Source organism: Poecilia mexicana, unplaced genomic scaffold (genome assembly GCF_051168715.1).
Source record: "Poecilia mexicana isolate PSO_F unplaced genomic scaffold, ASM5116871v1 scaffold_1, whole genome shotgun sequence".
NCBI classification, from domain to species: domain Eukaryota; kingdom Metazoa; phylum Chordata; class Actinopteri; order Cyprinodontiformes; family Poeciliidae; genus Poecilia; species Poecilia mexicana.
Genome location: NW_028263370.1, coordinates 24,938,866 through 24,958,149, shown reverse-complemented (window position 1 = coordinate 24,958,149; position 19,284 = coordinate 24,938,866). Strand labels below are relative to the sequence as shown.

The window sequence follows — 19,284 nt, the reverse complement described above, 5'->3', positions numbered from 1 at the left end:
GTGAGAACTGGTACCTTCTGGAGGCTGTTGCAGTTCCTCCTCAGAGAACCAACACATGCTCCATAAATCCTACCCCGAACCCGAACTGGACCTGTACAGGATGACGTTCCCTCCATCCAGGATTGGGTATAGGTCAATCCTGGATGACCTATACCATCATCCAGGATTATGGATGATGGTATAGGTGTTGATGATGGTTGATGGATGATGGATGATGATGTTGGTGCCCTGGGTCAGGACCAGGGCACCAACATCCCCGCAGACCCCGCACATCCTGGACTCAATATGTCCGGGCTTTCACCATCAGGTGGTGCCACAGAGACAGTTTGTCCCCACAGACCGTCTCTGTTGGACAGGTGAACTCCTTCCTGAGTCGTCTGCTGCTCTGCAGTGAAACTAAATAAGCAGATTTTAAATGTTACAACCTGATTCATTTTCTTTAAATATGGTCCTATATTCACATTTTATTCTTTTATTTCCTCTAAACTTTATGTATTTGTCTTAATGTCGGTCCATCAGAATAAACATTAAAGCTGATTCAGACTGAGTTTGGACTCAGACTGTTGGCGGGTTCTGGGCCTTGTTCTGGGACTGGTTCTGGGTCTGGGTCTGGGTCTGGTTCTGGTTCGGTGGATTCTTCACTCATACTTCCAAAGTGGAGTTTTACTATGACTTGTCTGAGTAGGAGCCATTTAAATGTAGTAAATATTATGATTAGCTCCTTTTGAACATGTAACTCAGTTTTCCTCATCCTGGTTGCAAAGAACTGAAATGTTTAGTTTGTTGCTCCGTATCGTTTGTTGCTCCGTACCGTTTGTTGTTCCGTATCGTGTTTGTTGCTCTGTATCGTGTTTGTTGCTCTGTATCGTGTTTGTTGCTCCGTATCGTGTTTGTTGCTCCGTATCGTGTTTGTTGCTCCGTATCGTGTTTGTTGCTCCGTATCGTGTTTGTTGCTCCGTATCGTGTTTGTTGCTCCGTATCGTGTGTTGTTCCGTATCGTTTGTTGCTCCGTATCGTGTTTGTTGCTCCGTATCGTGTTTGTTGCTCCGTATCGTGTTTGTTGCTCCGTATCGTGTGTTGCTCCGTATCGTTTGTTGCTCCGTATCGTTTGTTGCTCCGTATCGTTTGTTGCTCCGTATCGTTGTTGCTCCGTATCGTGTTTGTTGCTCCGTATCGTGTTTGCTGCTCCGTATCGTGTTTGCTGCTCCGTATCGTCTTTGTTGCTCCGTATTGTGTTTGTTGCTCCGTATCGTGTGTTGTTCCGTATCGTGTGTTGTTCCGTATCGTGTTTGTTGCTCCGTATCGTTTGTTGCTCCGTATCGTGTTTGTTGCTCCGTATCGTGTTTGTTGCTCCGTATCGTTTGTTGCTCCGTATCGTGTTTGTTGCTCCGTATCGTTTGTTGCTCCGTATCGTGTTTGTTGCTCCGTATCGTGTTTGTTGCTCCGTATCGTGTTTGTTGCTCCGTATCGTGTTTGTTGCTCCGTATCGTGTTTGTTGCTCCGTATCGTTTGTTGCTCCGTATTGTTTGTTGCTCCGTATCGTTTGTTGCTCCGTATCGTTTGTTGCTCCGTATCGTTTGTTGCTCTGTATCGTTTGTTGCTCCGTATCGTGTTTGTTGCTCCGTATAGTTTTTGCTCCGTATCGTGTTTGTTGCTCCGTATCGTGTTTGTTGCTCCGTATCGTGTTTGTTGCTCCGTATCGTGTTTGTTGCTCCGTATCGTGTTTGTTGCTCCGTATCGTGTTTGTTGCTCCGTATCGTGTTTGTTGCTCCGTATCGTGTTTGTTGCTACGTATCGTGTTTGTTGCTACGTATCGTGTTTGTTGCTCCGTATCGTGTTTGTTGCTCCGTATCGTGTTTGCTCTGTATCGTGTTTGTTGCTACGTATCGTTGTTGCTCCGTATCGTGTTTGTTGCTCCGTATCGTGTTTGTTGCTCCGTATCGTTTGTTGCTCCGTATCGTTTGTTGCTCCGTATCGTTTGTTGCTCCGTATCGTGTGTTGTTCCGTATCGTGTTTGTTGCTCCGTATCGTGTTTGTTGCTCCGTATCGTGTTTGTTGCTCCGTATCGTGTTTGTTGCTCCGTATCGTGTTTGTTGTTCCGTATCGTGTTTGTTGCTCCGTATCGTGTTTGTTGCTCCGTATCGTGTTTGTTGCTCCGTATCGTGTTTGTTGCTACGTATCGTTGTTGCTCCGTATTGTGTTTGTTGCTCCGTATTGTGTTTGTTGCTCCGTATTGTGTTTGTTGCTCCGTATTGTTTGTTGCTCCGTATTGTTTGTTGCTACGTATCGTGTTTGTTGCTACGTATCGTGTTTGTTGCTACGTATCGTGTTTGTTGCTACGTATCGTGTTTGTTGCTACGTATCGTGTTTGTTGCTACGTATCGTTTGTTGCTACGTATCGTGTTTGTTGCTACGTATCGTGTTTGTTGCTCCGTATCGTGTTTGTTGCTCCGTATCGTGTTTGTTGCTCCGTATCGTGTTTGCTCCGTATCGTGTTTGTTGCTACGTATCGTGGTTGTTGCTCCGTATCGTGGTTGTTGGTCCGTATCGTGTTTGTTGGTCCGTATCGTTTGTTGCTCCGTATCATCCACAGGACTTAACTCTCAATGTTTACATCAAATCTATTTAAAAACCTGATTTGGAGTTAAATGCAGATGTAGTCATTGTGGGAGATTTTAACGTTTGTGTTGACACTGAAACTGAGTGTAGCTTATTATGCTACCTTAGGCTCAGTTGGTTTGGTATCCGCTGTCCTTCCTACTCTTGTGATTTTTTTCATTTCTGGACATTTTAAGATCATGAATATCATTAAACGGCCGGTTTTGGCAGAAGGCGTCAATTAAACCAGATTGTTAGAATATTAATGAACAGCTGTTTCTACAATTTGACAAATACTTTTTGAAATTAGATAATATTAAAAATCTTTTCACATTGATGTAATCTGGCAGCTCTACAGTCTGCAGGGCCACGTCAATTCATAAGGCGGGCCAGATTTGGGCCCAGGCCTTCAGACCTCGTCTTGAAACTTTAACCTAGCAGCAAAATGTTCAGCTTTTCTCGTTTAGGGTAAGCAGAACCACGTTTTAAAGGAAAGCTGCAACATTTCTCATAAACTCAGATTTCAGACCCACATTCAGTCAGAACCAGAGGAGCACCCAGGTCAGAACCTGGGTGCTCCTCTGGTTCTGTCTGGTGTTGGAACATTTCCTGAAGCTAAGTCTGCAGAACTGCAACATAGGAAAACATTCATTAAATTATCCTGCTCAAAGTTATGGAGAATATTTCTTCTGAGCCAGAATTTTAAACCTTTCTGAACAGAAGGATCCAAAGCAGATTACCTCTTCTTTAGATTTTAACGGCAGCTTGCGTCCATTATTGTTGCACTACTGCCATCTGTTGGATCCTAATATCTATACCTCAAATTCTCCTAATTAGCCCAGAATTTTTTAAAAGACGAAAAATCTTCTTTTCCCCCTCAATACTATTTAACTGATGGACATTCTCAAATTTCAGTTCTCTATTAAAACCTAATTCCGTTTTTAATAATCTTCTTTGAGTCACATGTTTCCTACAACTAATAAAAACATGACCCATCGTTTCTACAGTATCACACCAGTTATATAAACCAGTAAGATGTTTCCTCATCTTAAAAAGAGATCCATTTAAAAAGGTGTGACCGACCAAAGCAGATTAGTTTTTCCTCCAGCCTGAAATCAAGTACTTGCTATGCTCTTACTTTGAAAGGAAACCGGAAACAACTTTGCTTTTATTTTGGAAGGAACGTTTCTGACGTAACGTCAAAGCAGAATCAGCGTACGCCGGATTTACTGCGCACACTTCCACAACAAACATGGCGGATGGTGAGTTCATTGTTGAGCTTTGATGGTTCTTATCGGTGGGTCCTGGGGAGGTTCGGTCCGGTTGTTTGGTGGTTCCGGTTTCATCCGGCGCGTTATCGCTCAGGTCTCCCGCCGTTGGTCGCTTCCTGTCCTCGGTTCGGTTTATTTACCGGAAAGAGCTAAGATGCTAAGCTAACAACCAGCCGCGTACTGACCCACGTCGCCCGGTTCGAGCTGGGTCCGAGTCCAGGTCCGGATCCAGGCCAGCTGTACGGGTTAAGACTGGCCAGAACCAGAACCGAAACGCTTCTTTCGGATTTATTTCCAACTGAACTTTAAACAGCCGACTTCGTCCCTGTTGTGTTGCTGGAGAGGCAAACAGAACCAGAACCGGTTCTGACGGCGAGTCCCTTGCGGTTCCGAATGAACCCCGAGGGTTCAGGTAGAGGTTCTGGTTATGAGTCCAGTCTCCTCCTGCATCAAGAGGCTGCGGGGAGGTTACCATGGTAACAGCCGCTGGAGACGTCACCAGGTTCCCATGAAGCTGATCCCAAACCCAGTCGGTCCAGTTAGGGTTTTAGTTCTGGAGTCAGAGGAACAATCGGGGTTTCCCCCAGAAAACCTGCTCAGCCCGGTGGTCGGGGTGCCGAGGCGGTCCACCATGTTTTGGTATTAAAAGATGTTAGAGAGGAAATTTGAGAATATCACTCGGTAATTATACGGAAAACATCGCCAGTGAAACATTACTTAAACCCACAACTAGTCTTAAAAACAAATCAAAATATACAATTAAAATGAATATCAATTATTTGCACTTTTGTTTAATCCAAATCAAGTCAGCAGCTCCATCGGGCTCCCAGGGCTTCAGGGGCCACAAATGCTGATATTTTAACACAGAATGTAACACTTATTTATAGAGATGATCAACACTGCTAAATTTGAATTTATTTCAGCATACATAAATTAAAAGATTTTAAATTGTTTAACATTTAAATGTCAGAGTTTAAGGATCTGGCAAGTTTACTTTGTAAAAATTCAGAGAACAATAATCATAGATTGTTTTGTTACCATAGCAACAATCTGATGCTGTGAGCTTAATCTTTGAGTTTGAGCTGTTTGTTCACAAATACAATTTAGTAAACTGCAATTATAACTGATTGCTTTCTAGGTTGGCCAATTAAACTAGTCCCCCTCTCCCAGATTAAATCCAACACATCTGTTAGAGGTGCTGATGTTGTTAGCAACAAAAGGGGCCCCTCAGTCTGATTCTGCTCCAGGCCTCATCAGCCTTGGACCGGCCCTGCAAGATGAGGTAAATCTGCTGCACTACGCAGAGATGTGCAACAAACAGGAGATTTAATTCAATGCTGCTAATGTGGCTTCGGTAGCTCTAACATTTCATGTCTGTTGAGTTTTTAATAAACGTCACAAAAACTATTCTGGTTGGTTGAGTTTATGGGACGAGTTTCTCAGATCTCAGCCCCACACATTAACTCTGTCTGACTAAGTGGGCAAAGCATTTGATACGTTTGATGCATTGTGTAACCGGAAAAATAATACTAAAAATAATAATATAATATAAAATCAGCGTGATGCGTTACAGACAGGAGTGAAAGCTCCTCACCAGGCTGAACCTGCATGATCAGGTTAGCTGGTTCGTTAACTAACACACCGGCCAACCGGGAACATAGATAAACTTGATCAGTGCAGGCAGAGCCGGGCGCTGGGCGGCGTGTTGAGATGGAAAAGCCGCACAAAATTCTTTGTTCACAAATATAAAATCATTCTCACCGCTCGTTCAGCGCATCTCTGAAAGCGACTACAAGTTATTCCTGCAGTTCACGTAGAGCTGCGCAAACGGAGCTAACTAGAGTGGTTTAAAGTCCTACCTTGATCAAAAACTCTGGAAAGAGTCATAATTCCTCACAGGGGGTGGATGTAAATATCCATACAGGTCAGCCTGAGTCCAGTTTGAGTGGAAGGAGGAGCGCTCAGGTAAACTTAATCCAGCTGAGGCGCCAGCGGTGTGATTGGTCGGCTTTAAATGCAAACTATAAAGCTATCTTAAACATATCTTTCAGGAATAAATCTGCTCCGCCAGTGAAGCACTCAGAGCGACAGAGACGCATGCAATCCGGCTTAAAAAAGAAAACAAAATAAAAAGTTTTTATTTTTTTAGTTTTTTTATTATTCTCCTAAAAACATAAACCCTGCAGCATGCTAGTCACGTGATCAAAGCACTGCGTATTTCCGGTCTGAGGAGAAGTTCTCCCATGTTTCCCATGATCAGGAGCCAGACCTGCTGCTAAGCAACTGCTGCTCTGCCTTTCAGATCACACAGACCCAGACCAGTCCATGGAGGGACACACACCTGTGAGCCACACACACACACACACACACGGTTTCCAGTGCAACAGCTGTCTGAACCTGAATCCTCCTGCAGGTTTCTGAAAACCCTCATGCGGAGTTCGGCCTGACGGAGAACCTGCAGGTAACGCCGTCTCCCAGCATGCTTTGCTTCACTCACCACTCTGTACAGGTTCTGTCCCGTTCCGAGATACTGGATTCAGAACCTGATCAGAACCTTGGGACGGGACAGAGCCACCGACCCACCTTCGGTTCGGTCACAGAACCGATGTCTGAGTAACGGGTCGGGTCATTGGTCTCCAGCGGACGGTGGAGAACGAGAAGGCGACTGCGGAGAAGCTGTCCAAGCAGAAGGTGGACCTGCAGGCGCTGCCGACTCGGGCCTACCTGGACCAGACCGTGGTTCCCATCCTGCTGCAGGGCCTATCCGTCCTGGCCAAGGAGAGGTGGGTTGTGCTGCGGGTCGGGTCAGTACCTGCTGCCGCTCGCTGGTTCTGAAGTTGTGGATATTTCTCTCCAGGCCTCCCAACCCTATTGAATATCTGGCGGCGTTCCTGCTGAAGAACAAATCCCAGTTCGAGGAGCGGAGCTAAACCCGTTTTAGAATCCAGAATAAACGTATTAAAAATGGAAACGCCTCATTTATTCAGAACACACCGGTTCTGTTCTGGAGAATGGACCCGATGGGCCGCAGCGTCCTGTGAAGCTCAGGATGACTCGGAGGTCAACTGACCTCCGACCTTTAGCTGGAGGAAGGAAGGGTCATGACCCAAGGAGCAGGAGGTCACTGAGAAGTTAAAAGATTTGAGTCTGTTCCAGAAAACTCCATTTAATTTATGTGAAACATTTACAGAAGAAGAACAAGTTAAAAACAAAACATCAACTGGCAGACGTACGGAGGCCCAGACAGGCCAATATTATACAAACACGTACAGGGGATCATATTCATCACTAGGATTTTCTAGGAGCCAGACAAATACTATAAAATATTTTCTGCTTTTTCTTTGGCAGATCACTTCCTGTTAAAATTATTTAATACCTTAAATAGTTTAATTATGTAGTAAAATATCTCATTAAAAGGAAAAAAAAATTAAAATGTTTGAGCCTTATGGGAAACTACAACTCCCATCAGGCTTTTCAACAGGAAGTGTCCAAAGAACCAGACTTCTTGATCTGAGGATTGTGGGTAATGTAGTGGATGTAGTAGTAATAAACTGGTGGCTCCGCCCACTTTGCAGCTCCACGCCTTTAATGGAGCGTCTGTGGGTCACCAGGTCGATGATGCAGAAGCCAGGTCTCAGCCAATTGCAGCGTGACAAACTACATACATTAAACACCTGAGCAGACCACCAGGTAAGGTCACAGAGTGTATGATGTCACTTCCTGTTGCTCAGAGCTGCACAGGAAGTGACCTTTATGCGTCATTGGATGACGATCCAGCAGGCTGATGAGGAAATGGGCAGGGCTTGGTCTCAGATGTAGAACTGGTGATTGGCCAGATTGTCCATGAAGGGCTGAACCAGGAAGTCGGTTGAGAAGTAGAAGATGAGACCGAAGGCGATGGAGATGGGCAGCGCGGGCAACGCCTTCCTGAAGATGGCCAGGAGCAGCAGGGTGAGGCACAGACCCTGGAGGGAGGGGCAGAGGGGTTGGGGCATGAGAGGGGGGCAAGGAGATGGACAATGAGTCACATGACCGGCTCAAAGTTCTCGCACCCCATACCATTTTCTCTCTTCAGCTCATTCTCTCCTAGTTGAAGTCACTAGAGGAGACATGATGCTGCCATTACCTCTACCTCTGACTGGAAGTGCTGCTGGATCAGTGCCTCGCCTCATTGGTTCATTCAGAAAACACAAGAAGACGACTGAATCCTCAGACTCAACGTGGCCGACTTAGATAATCTCCTACCACCTGGAGATGACTAAGAAACTTACCTTACATCTGAAACTGTCTTGGCACTCTGAATGACCCCAGAAATGATTGATGGAAAGTTTAGTGGAAGGAAAGCAACAGAGCTGAACGTACGATGAGGATGGCCACAAAGCAGGCCAGAGTGGTGTTCCAGTCTCCACCGGTCGCTGCAGCCTTTCCCACCAGGACGCTGTAGAAGATGAAGTCTCCAAGGCCAAGCTTCACCCCGCCTGCACACACACCATCATAATCATCGTCATGGCAACCAGACACCGGCTGAGTTGTGGCCTGCAGCTCCTCCACTTACGTTCCTCCTCCAGCTCCTCTTCCGTGACCGGCATCAGCCGTCGGCTTTGAGGCTCCGCCCTCCCACCATTTAGCTCTGCCTCCTCATCTGAACCTGTTGCCATAGAGACACTATTTAGACCTCAGGCTTGGACAGCAGAGCAGGCGTTGCCACTAGCGAAGTCTGACCTGTTTCAGAGCGCTGGCCATCGGCCGGGTTTGCCATCATCACCGTCCATATCATGGCAGCTGCAGAGGAACAGAAATGTTATGACCAATCAGAGCGGTCCAACCACACATCTGGAGCAGACCTGGACCACCCCCCAACTAGACCAGAAGGAGACCTGGACCAGCCCCCAACTAGACCAGAAGGAGACCCGGACCACCCCCCAACTAGACCGGAAGGAGACCCGGACCAGCCCCCAACTAGACCGGAAGGAGACCCGGACCAGCCCCCAACTAGACCGGAAGGAGACCCGGACCAGCCCCCAACTAGACCGGAAGGAGACCCGGACCACCCCCCAACTAGACCGGAAGGAGACCCGGACCAGCCCCCAACTAGACCGGAAGGAGACCCGGACCACCCCCCAACTAGACCGGAAGGAGACCCGGACCAGCCCCCAACTAGACCGGAAGGAGACCCGGACCAGCCCCCAACTAGACCGGAAGGAGACCCGGACCACCCCCCAACTAGACCGGAAGGAGACCCGGACCACCCCCCCAACTAGACCGGAAGGAGACCCGGACCAGCCCCCAACTAGACCGGAAGGAGACCCGGACCACCCCCCAACTAGACCGGAAGGAGACCCGGACCAGCCCCCAACTAGACCGGAAGGAGACCCGGACCAGCCCCCAACTAGACCGGAAGGAGACCCGGACCAGCCCCCAACTAGACCGGAAGGAGACCCGGACCAGCCCCCAACTGGACCGGAAGGAGACCCGGACCAGCCCCCAACTAGACCAGAAGGAGACCCGGACCAGCCCCCAACTAGACCGGAAGGAGACCCGGACCAGCCCCCAACTGGACCAGAAGGAGACCCGGACCAGCCCCCAACTGGACCAGAAGGAGACCCGGACCAGCCCCCAACTAGAATCGACCTATAATTAGACCTAACCAGACGCAGACCAGATGAGACTCTGGACTTACAGGAGTAGATGAGGGCGGGGAAGATGGGTTCATTGCGCTCCTGAGCCGTCTCCACCAGCATCCGCAGCGGTCCCTTTGGACTGAGGACGGCCACCAGGTCTGCAGGGGAGAACAGTTAGAGGCATCATGACGGTGAGGTAGGAGGTGACGGCGTTGCAGGACTCACCATAGACAGAGATGGCGCCCAGGATGACCCAGGTGGACCACTCGGGGAGATACTTGATGAAGACGAGGGCCATGAGCGCGCTGATGAGGATGAGGTAGGCCTGCTGCAGCTGCAGTGGCCCCTTCCAGTGGATGCATAGCATGCCCACTGCGCCGAAGTTCCAGATCACCATGGCAACTGTTGGGTAATCCACCGCCACGTTGTAGGTCCGAAACACCTCGCTGATGGCACAGAAAGGACGAGTCCAGTGATGGACCAGAGTCAGAACCAGGCCGGCTGGGTCCTTCAGAACGGAAACTCACCCCAGGTACATGAAGCTGAACCAGAAGAGCAGCATGAGGGAGGACAGGATGAGCCAGCCGTGGATGAACTGAAGCACAGAAGAACCAGAACTTAAGGCTGAAACGGACCCAGAACATTCAGCAGGTTGGACTGGCTTCTAGTTCAGAACCAAGGCAGCGATTCTCTGCTCCGACCCAGTTACATCAATGTGGATCACAAGCAGAACCAGCTGGACCGCCTGCTGGAGAAATATCGTTTCCTTGTCGGGTTTCCCTCCGAAAACCTGCTAGCAGTGGCACTAGGGGGCGCTACATCCACCCAAAGTGGTTTTATGTTACAAAATGTTAAGAGTTGACAGGAAATGGAAAAATATAACTTGATGATTCCGAGTTATTAGAAGATGTACTGATGAACACACAAAATCTAAAGAAAAGGCGCCACAAAAATATAGTTAAATGTGTTTATGACGCTGATTATGATGAGTTGGATCAGGTCGATCTGCTCCGGTCCGGTCCCAATCCTACCTTGTAGCAGCGGTTCTTGTACAGTACCACCAGCAGGACGGTCATGACCACGATGACGCTGATCATGATGGCGGTGTTGAGGACGGAGTGCAGCAGCCGGCGGCCCACGTCAGGCGTGTCCTCGCTGAACGGCGTGTAGATCCTGCAGAGAGACCGGGTGAGACCAGAACCAGAACCGGGACCAGAACCTGGCAGACCTACAGCTGCTGGGTGGTCTTCTCTGAGTAGAAGCTGACGGACTTGATGGTGGCGACCACCACCGCCATGCACAGCGTGACGGGGACGAACAGCATGATGACGTGCTTGGCGCCGTACTTCAGAGGCTCCTCCTCCTCGTCCTCAGGCTCCGCCCCCGGGTCCAGACCGGCCCGCCCGCCGCTCCGCCCGGCCTGTGAGGGGAGCAGAACCTGTCAGGACCGACACTGTCCTCAAACACGGTCAGCAGAACCGGGCCGGTACCGTTTTACTGTCGGAGTCCTCAGTGGGGCTGAGCTCTGGGTCGGGTCGGTAGGACGGAACCGCAGGGTTCTGGGCCGGAACCAGGGCGGTCCGCTCGTTGTAGAGTTCCTCATCACTGTCCGACACACTCATCACTGCAAACAGAACCAAACAGAACCTGCTGAACCAACAGAACCAAGCAGAACTCAATAGAATCCAACAGAATCTACTGAACCCAACAGAACCTGGTCTCGGTACACAAACAGAACCTGTGCTGACTGCTACAGCAGATTCAGATTTATTCGTGTCCCAAATGGCCAAAAGATGTTACAGCAAGTATAAAAACTAAAGAGATTAAAAATAAGACCACCGAACAACCAATGCATGAAGCACAGCAGCGTATTTATTTCATTAGTGACCAGCAGTCGCTACAAACACTAATCAGGTGCGAGTCCTGCATTAAAAAGAGATTTTTGGCTGTAGGAACCAAAGAGCTCCAACCTCTTATAGTAGGAAGTCTGAGCCTGATGCCGGAAGGCAGAAACTGGAACTCAGCATGTAAAGGATGAGAAATATCAGCAATAATGGGTTTAATTTTCCAAATGATGATGTTAAAACATCAAGAACTCACCACATTAAAATCCAGATGAAAATTAAGAAGCTTATCGATCCAAATATGAGGCTGGATTGTGTTAAAAGCCGATGAGAAGTCAAATAACTTAGCATGATTTTTACCTTCAAGATGTTGAAAAACACAGTGGCATCCTCAACTCCACAGAACCGAACCAGTACTACCTGCTCCGACAGAACCGATAGGAACAAATCTATGCCGTATAGTGCAACAGAACCGGAACTCTACTGTCTAATCGAACAGAACCGAACCGAACCGAACTGGTACTGCCTGCCTCAACAGAACCGAACAAACTGACTATTCATGTGTGCCCCAAACAGACTTTTTCCTGAAGCCAACCGAACTCGGATGGTTCCGACCGTCACTCTGGTCGCTTTTTGTCAGAGTAAGTTCAGAAAAACGAACCTGAGCAGAACCGAACTGGACCTGAACCGAAATTAAGTCCGAGAAATAAACCCGGAAACACAGCGGTCAGCTGATCCGAGCGACGCACGTGATACGTTCACTGACGTCACACCCAACGTGACGCACATGAGAAGAACCGAGAGATTAATCTTTAAGTAGTAAGACTAATAACAAATGTATTAGAGAACTAATAATAAGAGATCACATAAGCAAACCAGCTTCTACTTTTGTTGGGACAATATATTTAATGAAATTTGATGGATATTTGGTTATTACTGAAGAAATATTTAATAACTAATAAGATTCGAGAAGTGTCTACATAGATGTTATCCTGTTAATAGTAAAATATTTAAATATCAATTCTGAGGAAACCATCACTCATCTTTTTTGGGATTGAGATCTTTTTTTTACTCCTAAAAAGAAATTTGGAAATAGATGTACTGTTTAACTTCAAAACTATTTTATGTGGCTTTTTCTGTTTAGACACACCAAAAAATATAGTATTTATTATAAATTTAATATTAATTTTAGCAAAATTTAATATCTACAGCTGCAAATTTCTTAAATTTAAACCCAAATGTAATACTTTTTATGCCTATGTTTCTTCATATTTGTATTCTCTTAAATACTGTACCAATACTAAAGCTTTAAAGAATACTACAATTTGTAAAGAATGTCTCATGTAATCTGCCCTGACTGCTGCATTTAACCTCTTCCTATTTGTATCCCTTTCATGTTTGTAATTTTTGCTCTGTTACCTTCCTTAAGCCTCATCGTTCGTTTAGTTACTGTTTACGTAACTTGTACATATTATTGTAATAATAAAAAAAATAAATTAAAAAAAGGACCGAGAGAAGTAAACCAGAAGGAACGTTCCGGGTGTTTGGCGCCGTCCCAGTGCCACTGACTGGCCTAAGAAAACCAACGAGACGTTACGAAATGTCACATTTTGTCTTTTCAGCAACTTCAATATTTTATCAGTCCAACATTTTTGAAAATAGAAATTGGAAGTGGAGTTGGTTGCTTCCAAAGAAACACCTAAATAATAAAGAGAAATTTCCTACAAAATTATTCACAATGGTTATCCAGTTTGATAAAAAGATATGAGAGAAAAGTTTGTTCACCTGCTTTGGGATTGTTAATCTGGAGGGGTTTTTATTCCATCGAAAGAATTTTAAAATTACTTTAATGGATAAGGATGGAGAAATGTCAACTAGTTAAAACAGAATTTTTATTGTTAGCTTTTTTAAATTATTTTTGGTGAATATCATATACACACCTCCAAATATTTACAACAAACGCCTAATTTTTAGATTTGATTATCTTCTATCAATATTTATATAGAATTCCTAAAACTTAGCTCAAATGCTTAGTTTTAGCATTTGAGCTAAACTAAGTTTCTGAAGTTCAGTTGGCTTCAGGAAAAAGTCCGTTTGGGCTACACATGAATAGTCAGTTTGTTCGGTTCTGTTGAGGCCAGGCATAAGCAAACTAAGCAGCCGCTTAGGGCCCACTAAGGTCCCTCAATGGAGCTCAGTTTTTAGTTTTATTTTGTTATAGTAATAATTTCTGTCATTATAATATCAAAAACAGACAATTTCACTATAAAGTGATTTGTTTTTACAATAATATATATTTGATAATGTATGTAGAAATCATTATTTTATGAATAAAAAGAAAAACTAAATTTCTCTTGGGCCCCCTGGTGGCCGCGGTAGGTACCGCAGCCTCGCCGGTACCATGAGCTGCAATGAGCATCCAAACGTCCAAAGCTCCGGTCAGAAGCTAAGTTAGCGAAACAATGTCTCAGAAAAGGACTCATCCTTCAGGGAGGGAGAGAAGAAGGAGGAAGAACAGAAAAAAGCCCAGATAAAGGTTTGTTTTAATGAGCCTTGGTGATGTAAAGATTAGTAAAGCTGCTAACAGAAATTAGCCTGATAGCGACCTGGACCGGTCCAGTTCAACAGCCAGACATTTATGCCGGGCTCTCTGTGTGAAACTGAGTTTAACTTTAAATGAGGTGATTCTCAGGGTGGTTCTGTATATTTCTGAGGTATTTTTGGCTTCAAAACACCGAGTTTGATAACAATAATTAAAACTTCTGACTGTCTGACATCGTCTAGCTAAATGTTGCTACATCAGGCTACATGGATGAGCTGCTATATGCTGTATTTATCAGATGCTCTTGTTAATTTTTCCACCCCTCTTCCCATGTGCAGAACGTTAAATATAAGTGGAATATTCACCCCCAGCACCTTTTCCATACAATTCTTTAAATTCTGCCAATAGGACACCATGAAGGCCTCCAACATCTTGGATCTTGGTATTTTCTTTGTGCTGGTTTACTGAAATATCTTACAATATTCTTCCAGCCAAACTGTCTCCAGGAAAGGGAACAAGATGTTCTCCCCTGTTGCCCACATGTCTCCTCCCAGTTCTCCTGCAAAAGCCCACAGTTAGCATCTTTTTCTCATCTTACTTTTATGTTTGTTGCTTTGCTTTTCTTCACATTTTTCAATCCTGTGTACAATTTAGAAATTTTCTTCCTCAAGGTTGATTCATTTGCTGAAATAAACATCTTAATTATAACAGATTCCAACTCATTTAAATTTATCTTTTTTAATAGTGCCTCAATTGTAAGTACCTGTAGAGATCCTGGTTGTTTAAATCATATGTATTCTTTATTTCTTCAAAGCTTTGTATAGTATTTTTCTTAACCACCTCCCAGAATATATTTGGACCCTTTTCCCATTTACTGAATCTTTTATCTGTTACATCAGTATAAAAACTGATTCATTCTCAATCCACCTTAGTACTCTGCTCTGCTCTGTCAGCCCTTATTTTAAAATAATTTCATTCCATATGTCCAGAGATAATCCTAGCCTTGGATTTGACTCCTCCCTACAGATAAATAAATTTATCATGGCTTGTAGAGGTATCGTGGGTGACATAACACATTCTATGCCTTTCCACTTGGCAGTGTATAATGGATTGCTTAAGTTCAGGAGAATACCAAGCTGTGCTGCTACATACTAGCTCTTAGACAGGGTAAGGCCCCTTGTCCTTCGATGACCACGAGTTCTGAATCTAATCTGTGGTCTTCTTCCTTGCCATATGGATCTCAATATAATTTTATCCCATTCTCCAAAGTCTTTATCCGTCACCTCAGCTGGTAGAGTTGTAAATAAATACAGTAACCTTGGCAATACATTTGTTGTAATCATGCTTTTGCCATTATCACCAAAAGCATTCAACATTGAGCATTCACACTTGCATTTTCATAGGAAATGCACACTTTGTAGTTATATTTCTTTCACAGCTACTGTTGCTTCAAGAAAATGTTTTTAATCAGATTTTTTTTACAGGTACTGCTGATTCAAGGTGACATTGCCCAACTTATCATACGAGTTAGAGAGTTTTGATTTCAGGTCAAATAAGTCTCTTTTCACCAAATGAATCATATTTCACAGGCACTTTGTCATTGGGTATAATGTGCCTAGTTTAGCTGTGTATTCGCTCTCGTTACGTTGGGACTGTCTTGTCAAATTTAATCAGGTGATTTTGGATTTTTAGATGCTGAGTTTGAGACAGCAAATTTGAGCAAGTTGAATTTTTAGGACACTGAAAATATTGCATTTGAATTTTTAAAAGTTGAAATTTTTTATATGCTGAATTTTTTTAACACTGAAAAAATATAAATATAGAAATTTCATCACTTTGAAATAGGAATGTAATTTTTTTTAACAAATGAAAATTGCAAACATGTACTAATAATGACACTGAATTTTTTTTAAATTGAAAAAGTAAGCGCAAATATACAACATTCAAGTTTCAGATGCATTTTTTTATTCAAATTCTGATGGCACATATTTACTTCCATACACCACGCCCACCTTAACAACCGGAACTTCTCACCTGGAAACTGTTTGTGTAGGACTAAGTATACTTCTATACTACTCTTATTTCACATACTGGTTGTAATTCTTGTTTTTGTCAGCATGTGGTGCTGTTGTTACACAGGTCTAAAATGACCGGAAATAGAAAAAAACCTCGTTTATGTATTGTGGCACTCATAGACATAATATAAGGATAGACGCTCATGGCCGCTCTCGCCTATTGGAGCTGACGAGATTTAGGGCGGCCATCTTGGAGAGTTATGCGTTTGGCAGGCACAATGAAGTGTCAGCGCATTTAATAGATCATAACACGCTGAATAGTAATCACATTGTCACGTATTTAAATTTTAGGCATACAGCTATTAAAACTGCATGTATAGGAACGTATAGTTTAGCATATTTAAATAATTTTGGTGGAATACAATATTTTAAAGTATGACATGTTTTACAAGATACAACCAAAGATGAAATTTATTCACACACACATTATGTATATATTCAGATAATCTCATTATATATGTGTGTATATATTTACATAAATATATACATATATATAAAATATATAGACACATACACACATACATACTTATCTGTTGTGACAAGAATATTTACATGTTCATTACATTTTTACACCATCTAAAGAGGGTAAGGGTTAGCCCCCTAACCCCATATAGGAAAATAGATGGTATCACATCAGCTCTCAGTCTGACAATCTGACCAGTTTTGTCAAAATCCTCCGTTTTGAAATGCTCACTGCATAGTACAGATGAATATCCATCCCTCCTCAAAGCTATGTCCCACCTCTTCCTCATCTCTTTATCCTTTGGAAACCTTTAAAACAAAAACGTGATATCTGGGAGTGTGTACACAAAAACATTGTCCGAATGAGGTCCATGTTATTTTATTCATATACTGTTATTTAGTGAGTTCATTGAAGTTATTTTGTACTGGCTGATCTGCTCATAACGGTTATAACAAAGCAAAAATAAAAAGGTAGCAGCTGAAACTAAGGAGCCTTGTTGCCTTCAGAAGCCGTGTAGCATTCAGAAAAACGTTACACTCACTATTTCTGATCTTCATATTTCAAAGAACATAAAACTCCAAATTTGATTAAGATTTGTTGATAATGATAATTAACCAAAGCTACTGAAATTGTGAGCAGGCCTGTTTGAAACATATTCCTGTCATCAAATCTCCGGCTGAAGACCGATAGCTAACATTTGCTGTCATTTCGCTGGTGGGCATAAATACAGCAAAGTAATATTACATTCACAACCTACTAAGAATAATATGTCATTCTTACTTGTGAAAAGTTATCCCCCAGTCCCTGACATCAACAGTTCTTAGATTTAAACACGAATAAGCCGAGCAGAACTGAGGCATCTTCTGGTTTTGGTTCAGCAAAGTACGAGGGTGTACCGCTCCAAGATGGCCGCCGTATTTCCTGCGTGGAGCAGCCAATGCGGGGTCTACCCTTATGTTATCTCTATGGTGGCACTAACTGGTAAAACGGAAGAGAAGGACATTTTTTATCCGAGACCTGGTGGGGAAGACCACAGACATGAATACTAGACGCCTCACTGAGCGCTGAGTCGTAGGTAACAGCGTCCGCCATCTTGTATGTGGCAGCAGATCGGAGCTCCTTCAGTCCTGTTCTGTGTGTTTCAACCGTTTTACGAAACAAACTGGATTCACCATCACCTTCCCCAGGTAAGGATGAAAGATCAGAATTACTTTGCAGCCAGAAATTCGCTTCTAAACAACCGAGAAATATTTCCTATGTAGCTAAATTGGCCCGAAATAACCGCTGATTGTTAGCATAGCAGCTAACGTTTTCACACTGTTTTCTAATGAGAGCTGATGAGAAACCGCTGTTAGAGGAGAAGTTCATTAGAAACCAGAGGATTTAGTGAGGAAAGATCAGTCAGGATCAGAGCTGGAGCTGCTGCTCTTCAGTCTGTTTCCAGCTCAGCTTCTCCATGTCGGTATTTAGCTATAAAGATGCTACGAGTCAGAGCCCAACATGCTGAAAATGGCTTGTTATGAAGGTGAAGGAAACATATATGTATTTTCACTTTTGGATCATTTCTCTTTTATCCTCGGCTTCAGCCTGAGAACCAGGACGTCTCAGAAGTCATTGAGTTCTCCCAGTGAGACCAGCAGACTGAAGCCTGTGACCAGTGCTCCCAGTATAATAAATATTTTATTCTTTCACTTTGTGTAAATATCTCAATCTGAAGTATTAGTGTATTAATGTAGCTTATGTAATGAAATAAAAATAATTTACTCTGTTAGAATTATTTTCACTCTTTGCTGTCAATAGCAGAGTTGATGTATACAGTAATAAATATTTTTCTCTGGAAAAAAGTAAGAAAATATGTAGTTTAATGTTTGACAATGACTGATTTATAAATCAAAAGTCATTTCTCAAAAATGTATAAAAAATAAATACAAGAAAATTATTTGATTCTTGTCTTGAAATGTTAAATGTAAATTAAATTATGGAATTATGTAAATATGTTCTTTAATTAAACACTGTAAAGGTCTGTCTTTATTAATCAATTTCAAAATGTATCAATGACAGGTATTGGTTGTGATCTGGGTTTTATTTTGAGGTTTTTCTGTGTATTAGAGGTGTGCCGATCGATCGGTCACCGATCATAATCGGGCCGATTTCCGTGAAAAAGTGCATGATCGGTGATCGGCGATCATTGGCTCTTGTTGCCGATACCGATCATCTCATTTCCCAGCCTGCCTGTGCAGCTGGTCTCCTCTTTCCTTCACTCTGCGCAAACGCGCAGCAACAAATCCTAAGCGATGTGGAACTATAACCACTGAGTGAATGGGGAAGTTTGCGTGTTGCAGCGGAAAATTGAAGCAGGTCAAAATGCATCAACACAACGAAGCTAATATGACATAAAAACAATGAGATACTGGACGGAGTTTGGCTACATCGAGGCTCACTGCAGTAAAAAAGACATACGGAGGATCAGACAGCAGGTAAAGCAGCGCACAGCTACAAACACTCACCCGGATTAGCATGACGGTCAGAAAGCTAAACAAATAACCTGGAAAATGATTTAAGTCTTCGAGCTGCGATGTCAGACGCTGGTTCTGCTCTCCTGTTGAACCGCTGCTACGCTACAGGTAGTAATATCTGACAGACGGAGCTTCGCTTCTGCTCCACCTGGTAGTGACTCTCACACCGAACCTGCTTAAAGCTGCAGCATCTAACTTAAAAATACATTTTACACATGTGGCAACCTGGGGGGTGGATTTTCTTAATATGAACCCAAATATAAAATATTAAAGGTTACGATGACCAACAACGCCACCTGGAATAAATCCAGAAAATATAATGTAGTAAGGACACAGGTAAGTTCTACTGGAAAT

General features: G+C 43.8%; 2 protein-coding genes across 4 annotated transcripts; one reads left to right on the top strand and one right to left on the bottom strand.

The window, feature by feature from the left end:
* The first annotated feature begins 3,769 nt into the window (after positions 1 to 3,769).
* On the top strand, positions 3,770 to 6,840 carry dpy30 (dpy-30 histone methyltransferase complex regulatory subunit). Its single transcript, XM_014977031.2, has 5 exons — positions 3,770 to 3,860; positions 6,172 to 6,212; positions 6,283 to 6,330; positions 6,510 to 6,652; positions 6,727 to 6,840. The coding sequence occupies exons 1-5, from the start codon at positions 3,851 to 3,853 to the stop codon at positions 6,797 to 6,799; spliced, it is 315 nt and encodes a 104-aa protein (XP_014832517.1). The 5' UTR covers positions 3,770 to 3,850; the 3' UTR covers positions 6,800 to 6,840.
* Positions 6,841 to 7,019: 179 nt separating this feature from the next.
* psen2 (presenilin 2) lies at positions 7,020 to 12,106 on the bottom strand. 3 transcript variants are annotated; one of them, XM_014977027.2, is made up of 11 exons: positions 11,996 to 12,106; positions 10,981 to 11,114; positions 10,723 to 10,910; positions 10,522 to 10,663; positions 10,018 to 10,085; positions 9,716 to 9,936; positions 9,550 to 9,648; positions 8,592 to 8,651; positions 8,425 to 8,517; positions 8,232 to 8,347; positions 7,020 to 7,834 (listed from the first exon to the last, which is right to left on the bottom strand). In XM_014977027.2, exons 2-11 carry the CDS (start codon positions 11,110 to 11,112, stop codon positions 7,679 to 7,681), a joined length of 1,275 nt encoding a protein of 424 aa, XP_014832513.2. In that variant the 5' UTR covers positions 11,113 to 11,114; positions 11,996 to 12,106; the 3' UTR covers positions 7,020 to 7,678. The 3 variants fall into 3 exon arrangements, with proteins under 3 accessions (XP_014832513.2, XP_087863038.1, XP_014832514.2); XM_088006912.1 differs by lacking the exon at positions 11,996 to 12,106 and adding an exon at positions 11,591 to 11,978; XM_014977028.2 differs by lacking the exon at positions 11,996 to 12,106 and adding an exon at positions 11,695 to 11,978.
* Positions 12,107 to 19,284: the final 7,178 nt, after the last annotated feature.

Bases quoted from the DNA above. Each gene is read 5' to 3' on its own strand.
- dpy30 (XM_014977031.2), top strand. The intron at 6,213-6,282 runs GTGAGCCACACA...ATCCTCCTGCAG, and splicing joins CCATGGAGGGACACACACCT to GTTTCTGAAAACCCTCATGC. The intron at 6,331-6,509 runs GTAACGCCGTCT...ATTGGTCTCCAG, and splicing joins GCCTGACGGAGAACCTGCAG to CGGACGGTGGAGAACGAGAA.
- psen2 (XM_014977027.2), bottom strand. From the start codon at position 11,112: ATGAGTGTGTCGGACAGTGATGAGGAACTCTACAACGAGCGGACCGCC. The intron at 10,086-10,521 runs GTAGGATTGGGA...TCTGTGCTTCAG, and splicing joins ACAAGAACCGCTGCTACAAG to TTCATCCACGGCTGGCTCAT. The intron at 7,835-8,231 runs GTACGTTCAGCT...CCCTCCCTCCAG, and splicing joins GCTTTGTGGCCATCCTCATC to GGTCTGTGCCTCACCCTGCT.